The following is a 19213-nucleotide window of genomic DNA, read 5'->3' on the forward strand; positions in this document are numbered from 1 at the left end:
TTTCAGAAATAGAGGGTCCAGATTGCCAAGCCCAGCTGATTTGTACAGGTCCAGGTTTTGCAGCTCTTTCAGAACATCTGGATTTGGGTAAAGGAGAACCTGGAGAGGCTTGGGCGAGTAGCTGCGGGGGGGGCGGAGCTGTTGGCCGAGGTTGGGAGTAGCCAGGCGGAAGGCATGGCCAGCCGTTGAGAAATGCTTGTTGAAGTTTTCGATAATCATGGATTTATCGGTGGTGACCGTGTTACCTAGCCTCAGTGCAGTGGGCAGCTGGGAGGAGGTGCTCTTGTTCTCCATGGGCTTCACAGTGTCCCAGAACTTTTTGGAGTTGGAGCTACAGGATGCAAATTTCTGCCTGAAGAAGCTGGCCTTAGCTTTCCTGACTGACTGCCTGAACAGTTGCATATCGCGGGGACTATTCGATGCTATTGCAGTCCGCCACAGGATGTTTTTGTGCTGGTTGAGGGCAGTCAGGTCTGGAGTGACTTCTTGATACTACCCATTCCGGATCCGGGAGCGTAATCATCGACTGACACTAATTAGCATAACGCAACGGACATAAATATTACTAGAAAATATTCCTATTCATGAAAATCACAAGTGAAATATATGGAAACACAGCTTAGCCTTTTGTTAACCTGTTGTGACGAGCAAACCCGTATCCGGAAGCGTAATTATAGCCTCAAGCTTATTACCATTACGCAACGTTAACTATTCATGAAAATCGCAAATGAAATAAATATATTGGCTCACAAGCTTAGCCTTTTGTTAACAACACTGTCATCTCAGATTTTCAAAAAATGCTTTTCAACCATAGCTACACAAGCATTTGTGTAAGAGTATTGATAGCTAGCATAGCATTAAGCCTAGCATTCGGCAGGCAACATTTTCACAACAAAAGCATTCAAATAAAATAATTTACCTTTGAAGAACTTCGGATGTTTTCAATGAGTAGACTCAGTTAGATAGCAAATGTTCAGTTTTTCCAAAAAGATTATTTGTGTAGGAGAAATCGCTCCGTTTTGTTCATCACGTTTGGCTGAGAAAAAAACCCGAAAATTCAGTCATTACAACGGCAAACTTTTTTCCAAATTAACTCCATAATATCGACAAACATGGCAAACGTTGTTTAGAATCAATCCTCAAGGTGTTTTTCACATATCTATTCGATGATAAATCACGCGTGGCCGTTTGGTTTCTCCTCTGAACCAAATGGTAAAATACATCACAATGCTGCAAACACCTTGGGGAAACGACAGTGTAGGCCCATTCCTTGCGCATTCACAGCCATATAAGGAGACATTGGAACACAGCGCCTCCAAAATCTGGGGCATTTCCTGTTTGAAATGTAATCTTGGTTTCACCTGTAGCATCAGTTCTGTGGCACTCACAGATAATATCTTTGCAGTTTTGGAAACGTCAGTGTTTTCTTTCCAAAGCTGTCAATTATATGCATAGTCGAGCATCTTTTCGTGACAAAATATCTTGTTTAAAACGAGAATGTTTTTCATCCAAAAATGAAATACTGCCAACAGTTTCAAGAGGTTAATCACCCTGTCATCTCTCAGCTTTTCAAAATATGTTTACAGCCTAAGCAAGACAAGCATTTGTAAGTTTATCGATAGCCTAGCATAGCATTATGTCCAGCTAGCAGCAGGTAACTTGGTCACAAATCAGAAAAGCAATCAAATTAAATAGTTTACCTTTTGATGAGCTTCGGATGTTTTCACTCACGAGACTCCCAGTTAGATGGCAAATGTTCCTTTTTCCCCAAAATATTATTTTTGTAGGCGAAATAGCTCTGTTTGTTGTTCACTTTTGGCTGAGAAATCGACCGGAAATTGCTGTCACAAACTCCGGAAAATATTCAAAATTAGCTCCATAATATCGACAGAAACATGGCAAACGTTGTTTATAATCAATCCTCAAGGTGTTTTTCAAATATCTATTCGGTAATATATCCACCGGGACAATTGGTTTTTCAGTAGGAGCGAAAGGAAAAATGGCTTCCTCTGTATTTTACGCGAGAATCACTCAGAGCCATCAGGTGACCACTTACACAATGTTGCCGCTTACGGGTATTCTTCAACATAAAGGCGTAAAACTACGTCACAATGCTGTAGACACCTTGGTGAATACGTCGAAAAAGTAATCTGGTTGATAGCCCATTCACTACTCAATAGGGACGCATTGGAACGCAGAGCTTTCAAAACATGAGTCACTTCCGGATTGGATTTTTCTCAGGCTTTCGTCTGCAATATCAGTTCTGTTATACTCAGACAATATTTTTACAGTTTTGGAAACTTTAGTGTTTTCTATCCTAAGCTATCAATTATATGCATATTCTAGCATCTTGTCCTGACAAAATATCCCGTTTACTTTGGGAATGTTATTTTTCCAAAAATGAAAATACTGCCCCCTAGTCACAACAGGTTAATCCAGCCACAGTGTCTGGTTTCAAAAATGCTTTACAGCGAAAGCTCCACAAACGATTGTTAGGTCACCAACAAGTCACAGAAAAACCCAGCCATTTTTCCAGCCAAAGAGGAGTCACAAAAAACACAAATAGTGATGAAAATGAATCACTAACCTTTGATCTTCATCAGATGACACTCATAGGACTTCATGTTACAGTACATGTATGTTTTGTTTGGTGAAGTTCATATTTATATCCAAAAATCTAATTTTACATTGGCATGTTATGTTCAGTAATGTTTTGCTTCCAAAACATGTGGTGATTTTGCAGAGAGCCACATCAATTTACAGAAATACTCATTATAAACGTTGATGAAATTACAACTTACGCATGGAACTTTAGATATACTTCTCCTTAATGCAACCGCGGTGTCAGATTTCAAAAGAACTTTACGGAAAAAGCATACCATGCAATAATCTGAGTACGGAGCTCAGAGCCCAAACCAGCCAAAAGAGATATCCGCCATGTTGCGCAGTCAACATTAGTCAGAAATAGCATTATAAATATTAACTTACCTTTGATGATCCTCATCAGAATGCACCCAGTTCCACAAATGTTTGATTTGATCTATAAAGTTCATTTATGTCCATATACCTCTTGTTAGTCGAAATGCGCATGCAACATCCAGCGGAAAGGTAGGACTAAAATTCCCAAAAGTTATATTACTGGTCGTAGAAACACATCAAACGATGTATAGAATCAATCTTTAGGATGTTTTTATCATAAATGTTTAATAATGTTCCAACCGGAGAATTCCACTGTCTGTAGAAAAGCAATTGAACTGGAGCTACCTCATGTGAATGCGCGTGACTGAGCTTGTGACTTCTGGCAGACCTCTGACTCATTCCCCTCTCATTCAGCCACCCTTCATAGTAGAAGCATCAAACAACATTCTAAAGACAGTTGACATCTAGTGGAAGCCTTAGGAAGTGCAACAACCAATATCCCACTATCTTCAATAGGGGCTGAGTTGAAAAACTACAAACCTCGGATTTCCCACTTCCTGTTTGGATTTTTTCAGGTTTTTGCCTGCCATGGGAGTTCTGTTATACTCAGACATCATTCAAACTGTTTTTTAGAAACTTCAGTGTTTTCTATCCAATACGACTAATAATATGCATATACAGTGGGGCAAAAAATTATTTAGTCAGCCACCAATTGTGCAAGTTATCCCACTTAAAAAGATGAGGCCTGTAATTGTCATCATAGGTACACTTTAACTATGACAGACAAAACGAGAAGAAAAAAAATCCAGAAAATCACATTGTAGAATTTTTAATGAATTTATTTGCAAATTATGGTGGAAAATAAATAAGTATTTGGTCAATAACAAAAGTTTATTTTCCACCATAATTTGCAAATAAATTCATTAAAAATTCTACAATGTGATTTTCTGGAATCAGAAAGGGCAGTTTACTCTGGGCATGCTTTTCATCCAAAAGTGAAAATGCAGCCCCGTAGCCCAAACAGGTTAATCCTCGCACACAATCCAGCCTTACTGATGCAATGCAATTTTCTTGATTTATTACCTTTTTCTTTCTCTGGCCTTCATTGATTTAGTTGCCCTAATTTTGACCATCCTACAAGGGTAGAAACTCCATTAAGTTTTGAATGGATTATGATGGTCCCAACCTCATGTCACTTTTTTTTCTTTTTTTTTTTGATTATCTACATAATTAACCCATTTTACCCATTGGTCAAAAGATACATTTTTGATTTTGTATGCTATATACGGCTACTTTGGGCAAATGTTTTTTTTGCAATATCCAAACTGTTCCTCTTGTTTTTCAGTCTCTATCTATGCTGCTTAATGGTACTCCATTTGCCTTCGTTATCGACCTTGCTGCACTTGCCTCTCGCCGTGAATACCTCAAACTTGACAAATGGCTGACTGACAAAATCCGAGAGCATGGGGTGAGTGGTGTGAGTTGAGCCTTTAATTTACAGCAATTACAAGCACTATACATGCATACACTTTGCTATAAGAAGTTATAGGGATCTAGTACATGAGTCATTGACCTGTTTGCTGTTCTAGGAGCCCTTCATCCAGGCGTGTGTTACGTTCCTGAAGAGACGTTGTCCCTCTATCATTGGTGGTCTGGCCCTAGAAAAAGACCAACCCAAAAGCGCCCTCCTTCCCCCTGAAACGATGGCTACCATGCTGGGTTGTCTGCAGTCCTGTGCAGGGTGGGTTTACCTATCTTCAAATAATATTTTTGCAGGAATCTCCTTGCGAATTATGGGGCCTATGATCAAATTTGCTCTTTCATTACTCAGTCATGTTGTATGGTGCTTTAAGGTCTAGTTTCATAATTCATTTAATTTCAACTTATCTTGTATTATCTACAATGATCATATTCATCTAGAAGTGTTTTATTTTTTATAAAACGTCCTCTCACTGTCAACTGCGTTTATTTTCAGCAAACTTAACATGTGTAAATATTTCAATGAACATAAAAAGATTCAACAACTGAGACATAAACTGAACAAGTTCTGCAGACATGTGATTAACAGAAATGTAATGTGTCCCTGAACAAAGGGGGTGGGGGGTCAAAATCAAAAGTAAGTCTGTATCTGGTGTGACCATCAGCTGCATTAAGTAATGCAGTGCATCTCCACCTCATAGACTGTACCAGGTTTGCCAGTTCTTACTGTGAGATGTTACCCCACTCTTCCAACAAGGCACCTGCAAGTTCCCGGACATTTCTGGGGGGAACGGCTCTGATCCAACAGGTCCCGGGCGTGTTCAATGGGATTGAGCTCCGTGCTCTTCGCTGGCTGTGGCGGAACACTGACATTCTTATCTTGCAGGAAGTCACGCACAGAATGAGCAGTATGGCTGGTGACATTGTCATGCTGGAGGGTCATGTCAGGATGAGCCTGCAGGAAGGGTACCACATGAGAGAGGAGGATGTCTTCCCTGTAACGCATTGTGTTGAGATTGCTTGCAATGACCACAAGCTCAGTTCGATGATGCTGTGACAACACCGCCCCAGACCATGATGGACCCTCCACCTCCAAATCGATCCCGCCCCAGAATACAGGCCTCAGTGTAACGCTCATTCCTTAGATGATAAATGTGAGTCTGACCATCACCCCAGGTGAGACAAAACCGCAACTCGTCAGTGAAGAGCACTTTTTGCCAGTCCTGTCTGGTCCAGCGACGGTGGGTTTGTGCCCTGTAGTTGACGTTGTTGCCGGTGATGTCTGGTGAGGACCTGCCTTACAACAGGCCTACAAGGCCTCAGTCCAGCATCTCTCAGCCTATTGCGGACAGTCTGAGCACTGATGAAGGGATTGTGCGTTCCTGGGGTAACTTGGGCAGTTGTTGCCATTCTGTCTGTACCTGTCCCGCAGGTGTGATGTTCGGATGTACCGATCTTGTGTAGGTGTTACATGTGGTCTGCCACTGCGATCAGGTGTCCATCCTGTATCCCTGTAGTGCTGTCTTAAGCATCTCACAGTATGGACATTGCAATTTATTGCCCTGGCCACATCTGCAGTCCTCATGCCTCCTTGCAGCATTCCTAAGGCACGTTCACGCAGATGAGCAGGGACCCTGGGCATCTTCCTTTTGGTGTTTTTCAGAGTCAGTAGAAAGGCCTCTTTAGTGTCCTAAGTTTTCATAACTGTGACCTTAATTGCCTACCGTCTGTAAGCTGTTAGTCTTAATGACCGTTCCACAGGTGCATGTTCATTCATTGTTTATGGTTCATTGAACAAGCATTGGAAACGGTGTTTAAACCTTTTACAATGAAGATCTGTGTGAAGTTATTTGTATTTTTACGAATGATGTTTGAAAGACATGGTCCTGAAAAGGGGACGTTTCTTTATTTGGTGTATGTATATGTTAAATGTTTTTCCAGGAGCGTCACTCAAGAGCTCTCCGAGACGATCTTGACCATGGCTGCCAACTGTAGCAACGTCATGAACAAAGCCCGCCAGCCGCCACCAGGAGTCATGCCAAAGGGCCGTGCTCCCAGCACCAGCAGCCTAGATGCAATTTCCCCTGTGCAAGTGTCGGTGTCTCCTCTCCAGGTGAAGAGAGTTTTATCTAACACTGCTTATTTGGGGAATGTGTATCAGCTAGCATTACTTTCATCATTCCCTAAATTTGATTCAATTGTTTTGTCTTATAACATAATTGTGAACATTAGCCTGAAAGGCAGGTTTCTCAACCTGGTGCTCCATTCTGTGTGTTAGATGGATCCCCTGACAGCCATGGGCTCCCTCAACCTGGGCAGCTCTGCCACCTCTCACACACAGAGTATGCAGGGCTTTCCCACCCCGCTGGGCTCTGCTTTCAGCAACCCCCAGTCCCCAGCTAAGGCCTTCCCTCCACTGTCCAACCCCAGCACACCATTTGGGGGGATTGGAAGTCTCTCTTCACAGCTAGGTAACCCAGGTATGAGGAGAGAACGTGCCATAGATATTTGAATAGTGTTTTTATTACACTATATGGAGGACTGAAGTGGGATGTTTTTCTTTTGTCTAGGTCCGCTGGGATCAGGCATTGGCTCTGGTATTGGTTCTGGTCTTGGAATGCCAGCGGTGAGCAGTGATCCGTTTGGGACGAGGAAGATGAGCACACCAGGCCTGAATCCGCCCACCTTTCAGCAGAGTAAGATGGCCTGTAAGTGGTGGTGGTGTGACTGAGTGTATTTCCTCTGAAAATATTCTTAGTATCTCCTAATAGCCTCTTGAAGTAATGAGGGTTTACTTGAATCGATTACAAATGCTTTAACAGTTTTCATCTAAACAAATATTGAGTACGATCTGGGAAGAAATGGTCTTTCACACATTGAATCAGAGGAAATACAGATCAGTCATCCATTAAACGTAAATTATTATGCTTCTAATTTAATGTTTATTTGTCTGTTTATTGCTTTGATAGTGTGAAGTCTTAAGGTAAAATTGCACTATAAATAGTTTTTTTATTTGCTTTAGTTCATCACAAAACCTTTGGCAGTATTGTTTGATTTGGTCTATCGCCTTTTTTCCCAGCTGACCTATCTCAGGTGTGGCCAGAGGCTAACCAGCACTTTAGTAAGGAGATTGACGATGAGGCTAACAGCTACTTCCAGCGCATCTACAACCACCCCCCACACCCCACCATGTCTGTGGATGAGGTTAGTTTCTGAATAAAAGGGTCTGCAGTAGTGTTGCACGGTACACTGAAACTTTGGGCATTTTTCGGTACTATAACATGGAAACAGTTTAGTTCCAAATGTTTGGTTCTTTGGTTAAATGTGTCGTACACTGACTGACAGGATAATGTCTGGTAATTTGTCGACTGGGCCAGTAACTTCTCAGTGCATTGATTGCGTTTATATGCTCTGTTGCAGTCTGCTGTAGAAAACTGCTGGTGTCATAGTGAGTTTACCCGCACAAAACTCATGCTAGATTTGAGCAATATGATTGGCCGTTCATTCAAGCACCCACTCTTCACTTGACCGAGCTGATGCATTCACACGGCACACACGAGTTGTGCAGACTATTCAAAAGCTCTCATCAATCCACTTGCTGAGCTTATTTTTTTCTTTTAGGGAAATTTATTTCAATAGTGAAAATAGTAGCAAATTAGCAATAGGCTACTGTTGATAGCTCTACAAAAAGACATCTAGCATTCATATTGGCTACTGTAGCCAGAACTTTCTCAAAAGAGAGGCTAGCTCAAAGGGGCAACATTCTATTTTTAACGTTGATATAATTTGGCCATAGATAAGCACATTTATTCTATGTATCCAATTTTATTGTATTTTGTATGCTGTCTTATATGGTTTTGTAGAAGGATTTTTAGGCTGTCCACATTTATTTGTTTCTCTTATTTTAACTACAGAAGTCAAGTGGCTAATGCGCTATATTCTTTTGCATCTGTATCGTTTTGTGATTAGAGTTGTCGCGATATGACAATACCTGATTTTCCATGTCAAAAAGGAAAACGCAAAGCAGTCTGAAATCTATGGTCCTTTATTAAATCTACTGTATGCAAAATAGTGGTGCTATAGCTTGGAAAAGAAATGTGATTTTGGTTGACAACATAAGGCTGCTTGTTATCAACGTTAGGACTGTTTTCCTCAATTTGTCTGCTTTATGTTTTGTTTCCTTACCACAACACCGTTGAGTGTCAATACTGGTATCGTGAAAACCCTAATTGTGGTATTGTGACATCCCTAGTCTGCAGGCTGTTGCAGGCACTTATCCAGTGACCATGTTTGCAGCTTGCAGCTGCTAAATCCTTGGCGCCCGTCTCTCTCTGCCAGGTACTGGAGATGCTGCAGAGGTTCAAGGACTCCACCATCAAGCGAGAGCGTGAGGTCTTTAACTGTATGTTGAGGAACTTGTTTGAGGAGTACCGCTTCTTCCCCCAGTACCCTGACAAGGAGCTACACATCACCGCCTGCCTGTTCGGGGGGATCATTGAGAAAGGCCTTGTCACCTACATGGCCCTCGGACTGGCCCTTCGATATGTACTCGAAGCCTTGAGGAAGCCATTTGGGTCCAAAATGTATTACTTTGGGATCGCTGCTCTAGATAGATTCAAAAATAGGTATGGACTATTATCTGTCTTCAGATGCTTAATGGAATTCCACACTGAATATTTGCATGTTGCGCATGTGTGATTCAAATTATCTGTGACTGCTGTAGGGCTAATTTGATCTTTCCCTCTCTAGACTGAAGGACTATCCCCAATATTGTCAGCACTTGGCCTCAATCGGCCACTTTCTGCAATTCCCCCATCATTTACAAGAGGTAATTGGATTTCCTGTATATTTGTGACACAATCGGTCATTCTTCATCCGTACATGTATCTTCCTTGTTTTTATACTGATTCCTGTAACTCCTGTATACTGTAACATCTTAGCCAGAGGTGCGGATCCTACTTCACGATAAATAAGTCTCTCGCTCTGGCACTTTCGAATATCCTGTGCGTGCAGTATATCGAGTATGGCCAACAGTCACGGGACCCTCCGGTGAAGATGCAGGGATCCATCACCACCCCAGGAAGCCTGGCGTTGGCTCAAGCTCAGGCCTTGTCTCAGCCTCCCAAAGCCCCCCAGCCTGGACAGCCGCCCAGCACCCTGGTCACCACAGCTACCACCACCACCACTGTCGCCAAAACCACTACCATCACCCGGCCTACCCCTGGCAGCTTCAAGAAGGATGTGCCGGTGAGTACCTGGGGAAACATCAGGGAGTCTCTTGCACCATATATATGCCAATGTTTTTCTCTGGTCATGTAAAATGACTCTAGCAAACCAGTGCATCAGTTTTCCTGCGTTGCCATAGTTTGTGTCAATGGCAACATTCTGAACCGTTCTATGAGGAACGCTCTCTGGTTTTCACATTTGAAATGCTCATTTTAGTTTACAAAGACTAAAGGAATGTAAACACCAGGAAATATTTTCATTTTTAACAAATACTTGAGCCTAAAATAATGAGTTGGTGAAGCTATTTCACTGAAGAAATTCTCCAGTAGTGTAGTTGTTTGGCAAATATGCGCTCACTAAGAATTGAGGTTTCCCAAGAAGAGTTTCTAATATAGAATAGCAGCATTTTGTTTTGAATGTATATTGTAATTTCAGCCCTCCATCAACACTACAAACATCGACACACTTCTAGTAGCAACAGACCAAACCGAGGGGATTGTGGAACCCCCAGAAAATGTTCAAGAGAAAATTGCTTTCATCTTCAATAACCTGTCACAATCCAACATGACACAGAAGGTCAGTCATAGATATATTTTTGTTTACTACCTGGTGTTGCAAAAGCATGCTATATTGAGGATCTTAGTTTTGGCCAAGATTTCTACTATTACTTCTACTAATGCTTGTGTACTTTCATCTAACTCTCAAGGTTGAGGAGTTAAAGGAGACTGTCAAAGAGGAGTTCATGCCCTGGGTCTCTCAGTATCTGGTCATGAAGAGGGTCAGCATTGAGCCCAACTTCCACAGCCTGTATTCCAACTTCTTGGACACCCTGAAGAACCCAGAGTTTGTCAAAATGGCCCTGAATGAAACTTACAGAAACATCAAGGTGAAGAGTTACTCACTTAATCAATTTTTATGGACAATAGTTTGTAAACTCATCAGATAAAGATATACAGTGCCTTGCGAAAGTATTCGGTCCCCTTGAACTTTGCGACCTTTTGCCACATTTCAGGCTTCAAACATAAAGATATAAAACTGTATTTTTTTGTGAAGAATCAACAACAAGTGGGACACAATCATGAAGTGGAACGACATTTATTGGATATTTCAAACTTTTTTTAACATCAAAAACTGAGAAATTGGGCGTGCAAAATTATTCAGCCCCTTTACTTTCAGTGCAGCAAACTCTCTCCAGAAGTTCAGTGAGGATCTCTGAATGATCCAATGTTGACCTAAATGACTAATGATGATAAATACAATCCACCTGTGTGTAATCAAGTCTCCGTATAAATGCACCTGCACTGTGATAGTCTCAGAGGTCCGTTAAAAGCGCAGAGAGCATCATGAAGAACAAGGAACACACCAGGCAGGTCCGAGATACTGTTGTGAAGAAGTTTAAAGCCGGATTTGGATACAAAAAGATTTCCCAAGCTTTAAACATCCCAAGGAGCACTGTGCAAGCGATAATATTGAAATGGAAGGAGTATCAGACCACTGCAAATCTACCAAGACCTGGCCGTCCCTCTAAACTTTCAGCTCATACAAGGAGAAGACTGATCAGAGATGCAGCCAAGAGGCCCATGATCACTCTGGATGAACTGCAGAGATCTACAGCTGAGGTGGGAGACTCTGTCCATAGGACAACAATCAGTCGTATATTGCACAAATCTGGCCTTTATGGAAGAGTGGCAAGAAGAAAGCTATTTCTTAAAGATATCCATAAAAAGTGTAGTTTAAAGTTTGCCACAAGCCACCTGGGAGACACACCAAACATGTGGAAGAAGGTGCTCTGGTCAGATGAAACCAAAATTGAACTTTTTGGCAACAATGCAAAACGTTATGTTTGGCGTAAAAGCAACACAGCTCATCACCCTGAACACACACCATCCCCACTGTCAAACATGGTGGTGGCAGCATCATGGTTTGGGCCTGCTTTTCTTCAGCAGGGACAGGGAAGATGGTTAAAATTGATGGGAAGATGGATGGAGCCTAATACAGGACCATTCTGGAAGAAAACCTGATGGAGTCTGCAAAAGACCTGAGACTGGGACGGACATTTGTCTTCCAACAAGACAATGATCCAAAACATAAAGCAAAATCTACAATGGAATGGTTCAAAAATAAACATATCCAGGTGTTAAATTGGCCAAGTCAAAGTCCAGACCTGAATCCAATCGAGAATCTGTGGAAAGAACTGAAAACTGCTGTTCACAAATGCTCTCCATCCAACCTCACTGAGCTCGAGCTGTTTTGCAAGGAGGAATGGGAAAAAATGTCAGTCTCTCGATGTGCAAAACTGATAGAGACATACCCCAAGCAACTTACATCTGTAATCGCAGCAAAAGGTGGCGCTACAAAGTATTAACTTAAAGGGGGCTGAATAATTTTGCACGCCCAACTTTTCAGTTTTTGATTTGTTAAAAAAGTTTGAAATATCCAATAAATGTCGTTCCACTTCATGATTGTGTCCCACTTGTTGTTGATTCTTCACAAAAAAATACAGTTTTATATCTTTATGTTTGAAGCCTGAAATGTGGCAAAAGGTCGCAAAGTTCAAGAGGGCCGAATACTTTCGCAAGGCACTGTATTTAATTGTTAACATTTTCTCTCTCCATGTGACAGGTTCTCCTTACCTCTGATAAGGCAGCTGCAAACTTCTCTGATCGATCCCTACTGAAGAATTTGGGTCACTGGCTTGGTATGATCACTCTGGCTAAAAACAAGCCCATCCTGTACACAGTGAGTAGATTTCCTAATTTTTAAATGTTGGCCTGTATTAAATTTTCCATTTTGTTTTCCTCCCAACAATTAACCAAATGTTTGTAATTGTGCCCCAAGGTGGTATTTTGTGTTTAACCTGTTTTATTTTTTTATTTTTGTATTTTTTTTCCTGTTAGGATTTGGAGGTGAAATCCCTGTTGTTGGAAGCGTATGTCAAGGGGCAGCAGGAGCTACTCTATGTGGTCCCGTTTGTGGCCAAAGTCCTGGAATCCAGTTTACGTAGCGTGGTAAAGCCACATTCTCACCAACATTTTTAAGTATATCAATATGCATCTGGATTCACATTTTAATTTCTAGGAAAACGTTTACATTGTTGACAGTGCGAATTGTTCAGTGAGCTTGAGCCCAGCACAGACTGAGCCATCCCCGGCAGGCAGGAATAGCGAGACGGCCAACACAACAGACAATATTTGGGCCTGGAGTATTTCCCCTGACTACGGCCTGCCTATTACTAGACTAGTTTTTCTTGGGCAGGTCGCATGGTCAAGAGAAATAATGGGCCCTAAGACTGATCCACAGAAAAAGAAAGTGAGCCAGTTCCATCAGGCAGAGTACCTACAGCAGCAGACAGGGAGCCAGTCAGAGCTAGATGACGTAGACAAGTATAGACTGCATTAAAGCCCACATCCAGAGGAGGCAAAGAGGTGCAGAGTATGTGTGCAATATTTTTGTTAAAAAATATATATATACTTTTTGTTTAGGAGCCAATGGCTCTCTGGGTAATTTATTTTTACTTGTTAGCACTGGGTTTGTGTATTGGCACATTTCCTAGCTATTATGCCTTCAATGTTTTTAAGAGCAGGTTGACTTAAAAGCCATTTTAATATCCTCAGATTTTCCGACCCCAGAATCCCTGGACGATGGCCATCATGAATGTTCTGGCTGAGCTGCATACGGAGCATGATCTCAAGGTCAGGGAACCCCTTCTCTTTCATCTACCAGTCACACCATGTTTCTAAAAGTTTTCAGGTACTGATTTGTCATTGTGCTTTTCTCACTACAGCTGAATTTGAAGTTTGAGATTGAAGTGCTGTGTAAGAACTTATCATTGGACATCAATGACCTGAAGCCTGGCACCCTTCTGAAGGACAAAGACCAGTTGAAGAGACTGGAGGAACAGCTCTCTGCACCAAAGAAAGAGGCCAAGCCCCCTGAAGAAATGCTCCCTGTTGTTAGCACAGGTATCCAGCACTTTCAAATTGGGATGCCCATTGTCGGTGTGTGAATATCTTTCTAACAAATGTATTTGAATGTTTGTTTCATCTGATTGTGATGTTGGTCCCCATGTATATTGAAATGGAAATATTTCATCATAATTTGTTGAATGATTTTAGCTCATAATACGATCATTTCAATTTCAATAACCTACATTTGTTCAAGTGTTTTGCCAAGAACATTTAACCCATTGCTTTTTTTATTTGTTCTGTTCATCGAGCTGCTGCTCTCGGACTATATTTTAATCAAAATAGCATTTTGTAACCAACAGGAGACTTTCTTCCATTTGCAGCTGCGCCATCCACTCCTGCCGCAACCACCACTTGCTCAGCTACTGGTCCCCCTACCCCACAGTTTAGCTATCATGACATCAATGTGTACGCGCTTGCAGGGCTAGCCCCTCACATCAATATCAACATCAATGTAAGTAGCACTCTCACTCAAACACCTGGGTGTTGACCTACACATGGTATTTTGGGTACTAAGACTTCTCTCCCTGCAGATCCCCTTGCTCCAAGCCCACCCTCAGCTGAAGCAGTGTGTGAGACAGTCCATTGAGCGGGCCGTGCAGGAGCTCGTCCACCCTGTGGTGGACCGTTCCATCAAGATCGCCATGACTACCTGCGAGCAGATTGTCAGGAAGGACTTTGCCCTGGACTCCGAGGAGTCGCGCATGCGTGTGGCTGCCCATCACATGATGCGTAACCTGACCGCCGGCATGGCCATGATCACCTGCCGGGAGCCCCTGCTCATGAGTATCGCTACCAACCTGAAGAACAGCTTTGCCGCAGCCCTCAGGGTACAGTCGCCTTCATTCACATCCACAAAGCGCTATATAAAATAAGTCTTATTAGTGTTCCTTTTGCTTATAGCTTTGGTCCTGTCCCCCTCCAGGCCCCCACCCCCCAGCAGAGAGAGATGATGGAGGAGGCTGCTGCTAGGGTTGCCCAGGACAACTGTGAGCTGGCCTGCTGCTTCATCCAGAAGACTGCAGTGGAGAAGGCTGGCCCAGAGATGGACAAGAGACTAGCCACGGTTAGTGGTTATGGGCTCATCACCATATTGGCACTGGGATGCTGCTCTTGTCTGTTTACTGTCCACAACTTTTGTATGATGGCTGACTTGTACCTTTACTCTTTCTCTCCTGTAGGAGTTTGAGCTGAGGAAGCACGCCCGTCAGGAGGGTCGTCGCTACTGCGACCCTGTGGTGCTGACCTACCAGGCAGAGCGCATGCCAGAGCAGATCAGACTCAAGGTGAGCACACCTAGTTTATAGCACTCCACTTTCTCTCCTATTATCGGTATAGTCAAGAAAACGTAAATTAAAAAAGGTTTTATCAAAGACTGCGTTTGCATCTGGACTATTTACTGAGCAAAATGTCTACTACAGGTTGGAGGAGTAGACCCCAAACAGCTGGCGGTGTACGAGGAGTTTGCCAGGAATGTTCCAGGCTTCCTACCCAGCAACGACCTGTCTCAGCCCACTGGATTCCTTGCCCAGCCCATGAAGGTAGACTCTCATACCACTGGAAGAGAGAACTCCCTGAAATTACATTTTCTGCTGTCTTTGACATAACCCAATCTGATTTTAAGCTTAAGAACTTTACCCAAGTACCATATAAATGTCTCTGTCCTGTGTTTATTACAGCAACAAGCATGGGCCACAGACGATGTGGCTCAGATTTATGACAAGTGCATGGCTGACCTGGAGCAGCACCTCCATGCCATCCCCCCAGCGCTGGCCATGAACCCCCAGACTCAAGCCCTGCGCAGTCTGCTGGAGGCAGTGGCCCTGGCCAGGAACTCCCGGGATGGCATTGCTGCTCTGGGCCTGCTGCAGAAGGTCAGGGACTACTCCGCACACAACAACACTAGGAAAACATACATGGATAGAAAAGTTGTTTAGTTGTCTTTATGAATACACCGGTCTCAGTAGAAAAGATCTCTTCCTGTGTCCCTCATCTCTCCTTCCTTGTTCTAGGCTGTGGAGGGTCTGCTCGATGCCACCAGTGGTGCCGATGCTGACCTGCTCCTGCGGTACAGAGAGTGTCACCTGCTGGTGCTAAAAGCCCTCCAGGACGGCCGGGCATACGGACCACAATGGTGCAACAAACAGATTACCAGGTTGGTATCCCCTTAACCTTCCTATGGGTGGGTTAAGTTTTTTGCTCGAATGAAGAGGGGAAACTAAATCCACTCATTAATTTAATGTTTGTGATATCTTTACTTGTTCCAGGTGCCTGATTGAGTGCCGTGATGAGTACAAGTACAATGTGGAGGCTGTGGAGCTGCTGATCAGAAACCACCTGGTCAACATGCAGCAGTACGACCTGCACCTGGCACAGGTAAACACCACTACACACCTTTTATTAAGCATTGAGATATTCTAGTGTGAGCAACGCCATCTGTCAATAGTCCATCTTGATTCTATACAACTGAATAATGAGCATGTGGTGTATTCCGTCCCTTTGTCACCATCTTAAAACCCCTGTGTGTATGTTTCTCTTGTTTAGTCTATGGAGAACGGTCTGCACTACATGGCAGTGGCATTTGCCATGCAGCTGGTAAAGCTGCTGCTGGTGGATGAGCGCAGTGTGAGCCACATCACAGAGGCCGATCTGTTCCATACCATCGAGACTCTGATGAGAACCAGCGCACACTCCAGGGCCAATGCACCCGAGGGGTGAGTCCTTTTCTGTCCTAATTTAATTAGGATTTTGGGTTGTGTTCATTAAGACACACTGTAAAATGGGTGTTAATACACTGAACAAAAATATGAATGCAACAATTTCAAAGATTTTACTGCGTTAGTTCACATGAGGAAATCAGTCAATTGAAATACATTTATGTCCTAATCTATGGGATATTTTTTTACTATCAGCTCATTAAACATGGGACTAACACTTTACATGTGGCGTATTTATATTTTGTAGTTCAGGCTGTGCCTATTTTCAGTTCGTTGTCTTCCATTTGGTGCATAATGAATAACACCTTGGAGATGTGGAGTTTATTGGGGTGTTGGTGTACATATGTTTAGTTTTCTAACTGATTTGTGTCCTGTGATCCCCAGGCTTCCTCAGCTGATGGATGTGGTCCGCTCTAACTACGAGGCCATGATCGACCGGGCCCATGGAGGACCCAACTTTATGATGCACTCTGGCATCTCCCAAGCGTCTGAGTACGACGACCCGCCGGGCCTGAGGGAGAAGGCGGAGTACTTGCTAAGGGAATGGGTCAACCTGTACCACTCTGCAGCCGCCGGCCGGGACAGCACCAAGGCCTTTTCTGCTTTTGTGGGCCAGGTACAGCACACACACTTGTCTTTTAACCGTCTTTCCTTATGACAGGTTCCTCCAAGGCCGTTACCTGGTTTGCCTTAAAATACAAGAGCACAGCACAAGTCATGTCCTTGACAGAGTGGGTCTTAGTGCTCATGGTAGTAACCCCATTATCTTGGAACTCACTGCTGTGCTCACCAAGCAGCAGTGTTACTTATGAGACTGGACATTTATACTAAAATCTTAGTAATTTGTGTTCCTGTATCCCACGTTAACATATGACACAACGTTCAGGAAATTAATAACTTGCTTGTAACAGATATTCATATTCTATCTCTGAAACTCACTTGCATAATACCTTTGATACAGTGGTAGCAATACATGGTTATAAAATCTACTGAAAAGACAAATGCCAATGTTGTTTTTATATTCAGAACCACATTCCTGAAAAGCTTTGAAGATCTCATGTTAAATACTGTTGGAAGTAATACGGCTACAGGTTCATCTGCCGCACCTATAGCCCATTCTGGAAGGAAGCTGCTATAGACCACCATGTGCTAACATTATCTGGATAACGTGTGAAATGCTTGATAATGTACAGTCGTGGTCAAAAGTTGAGAATGACACAAATATTAATTTCCACAAAGTTTGCTGCTTCAGTGTCTTTAGATATTTTTGTCAGATGTTACTATGGAATACTGAAGTATAATTACAAGCATTTCATAAGTGTCAAAAGGCTTTTATTGACAATTATATGAAGTTGATGCAAAGAGTCAATATTTGCAGTGTTGACCCTTCTTTTTCAAGTCCTCTGCAATCCACCCTGGCATGCTGTCAAATAACTGATGGCAGCCCATTCTTGCATAATCAATGCTTGGAGTTAGTCAGAATTTGTGGGGTTTTGTTTGTCCACCCGCCTCTTGAGGATTGTTCTCAATGGGATTAAGGTCTGTGGAGTTTCCTGGCCATGGACCCAAAATATCTATATTTTGTTCCTAGAGCCACTTAGTTATCACTTTTGCCTTATGGCAAGGTGCTCCATGCTGGAAAAGGCATTGTTCGTCACTAAACTGTTCCTGGATGCTTGGGAGAAGTTGCTCTTGGAGGATGTGTTGGTACCATTCTTTATTCATGGCTGTGTTCTTAGGCAAAATTGTGAGTCAGCCACTCCCTTGGCTGAGAAGCAACCCCACACATGAATGGTCTCAGGATTCTTTACTGTTGGTAGTGCTCACCTTGTCTTCTCCGTACAAGGTTTTATCCGGATGCCCCAAACAATCGGAAAGGGGATTCATCAGAGAAAATGACTTTACCCCAGTCCTCAGCAGTCCAATTCCTGTACCTTTTGCAGAATATCAGTCTGTCCCTGATGTTGTTCCTGGAGAGAAGTGGCTTCTTTGCTGCCCTTGACACCAGGTCATCAAATTCTTTGCCTCCCTGTGCGTGCAGATGCACTCACACCTGCCTGCTGCCATTCCTGAGCAAGCTCTGTACTGGTGGTGCCCCGATCCCGCAGCTGAATCAACTTTAGGAGACGGTCCAGGCGCTTGCTGGACATTTTTGGGCGCCCTGAAGCCGCCTTCACAACAATTGAACCACTCCTTGAAGTTCTTGATGATCTGATAAATGGTTGATTCAGGTGCAATATCCTTGCCTGTGAAGCCTTTTTTGTGCAAAGCAGTGATGACGGCACGTGTTTCCTGCAGGTAACCATGCTTGACAGAGGAAGAGCAATGATTCCAAGCACCACCCTCCTTTTGAAGCTTCCAGTCTGTTATTTGAACTCAATCCGCATGACTGTGATCTCCAGCCTTGTCCCTGTCAACAGTCACACCAGTGTTAACGAGAGAATCACTGACATGTCAGCTGGTCCTTTTATGAAAGGGCTGAAATGCAGGTGAAATGGTTTTGGGGATTCAGTTCATTTGCATGGCGAAGAGGGACTTGGCAATTAATTGCAATTCATCTGATCACTCTTCATAACATTCTGGAGTATATGCAAATTGCCATCATACAAACTGAGGCAGCAGTGAAAATGTAATATTTGTCATTCTCAACTTTTGGCCACGACTGTATGTGATATCAACAGAGGTATATTTTCCGGGTGATTTTAAATATTGACTGGCTTTCATCAAGTTGCCCACTCAAGAAAAAGCTTCAAACTGTAACCAGTGCCTGCAACCTGGTTCAGGTTATCGGTCAACCTACCAGTGTAGTTACCAACAGGAATGAAATCATCATATATTGATCACATCTTTACTAATACTGCAGAAATTTGCTTGAAAGCAGTATCCGGATGTAGTGATCACAATATA

At 42.9% G+C, this 19213-nt stretch overlaps 1 protein-coding gene across 24 annotated transcripts in view; it reads left to right on the forward strand.

The window, feature by feature from the left end:
• The window catches only part of LOC110498438 (CCR4-NOT transcription complex subunit 1), a 39328-nt gene that overhangs the window by 14060 nt on the left and 6055 nt on the right, over window positions 1-19213 (forward strand). For 3 of the 24 annotated variants that reach the window (XM_021575058.2, XM_021575151.2, XM_021575066.2), the window contains exons 14-38: window positions 4265-4396; window positions 4509-4660; window positions 6340-6511; window positions 6677-6878; window positions 6969-7106; window positions 7478-7602; window positions 8737-9023; window positions 9148-9226; window positions 9403-9645; window positions 10060-10200; window positions 10331-10510; window positions 12247-12363; window positions 12522-12632; window positions 13239-13316; window positions 13409-13622; window positions 13892-14043; window positions 14123-14419; window positions 14515-14655; window positions 14771-14875; window positions 15011-15130; window positions 15269-15463; window positions 15602-15744; window positions 15857-15965; window positions 16134-16303; window positions 16691-16922. In XM_021575058.2, coding sequence (XP_021430733.2) covers window positions 4265-4396; window positions 4509-4660; window positions 6340-6511; window positions 6677-6878; window positions 6969-7106; window positions 7478-7602; window positions 8737-9023; window positions 9148-9226; window positions 9403-9645; window positions 10060-10200; window positions 10331-10510; window positions 12247-12363; window positions 12522-12632; window positions 13239-13316; window positions 13409-13622; window positions 13892-14043; window positions 14123-14419; window positions 14515-14655; window positions 14771-14875; window positions 15011-15130; window positions 15269-15463; window positions 15602-15744; window positions 15857-15965; window positions 16134-16303; window positions 16691-16922 — 4035 coding nt within the window. The remainder of the gene's footprint in view (window positions 1-4264; window positions 4397-4508; window positions 4661-6339; window positions 6512-6676; window positions 6879-6968; window positions 7107-7477; window positions 7603-8736; window positions 9024-9147; window positions 9227-9402; window positions 9646-10059; window positions 10201-10330; window positions 10511-12246; window positions 12364-12521; window positions 12633-13238; window positions 13317-13408; window positions 13623-13891; window positions 14044-14122; window positions 14420-14514; window positions 14656-14770; window positions 14876-15010; window positions 15131-15268; window positions 15464-15601; window positions 15745-15856; window positions 15966-16133; window positions 16304-16690; window positions 16923-19213) is intronic. The other 21 variants (XM_021575160.2, XM_021575185.2, XM_021575072.2 and 18 more) reach the window with 18 other exon arrangements.

This window comes from Oncorhynchus mykiss, chromosome 2, assembly GCF_013265735.2.
Source record: "Oncorhynchus mykiss isolate Arlee chromosome 2, USDA_OmykA_1.1, whole genome shotgun sequence".
NCBI lineage: Eukaryota > Metazoa > Chordata > Actinopteri > Salmoniformes > Salmonidae > Oncorhynchus > Oncorhynchus mykiss.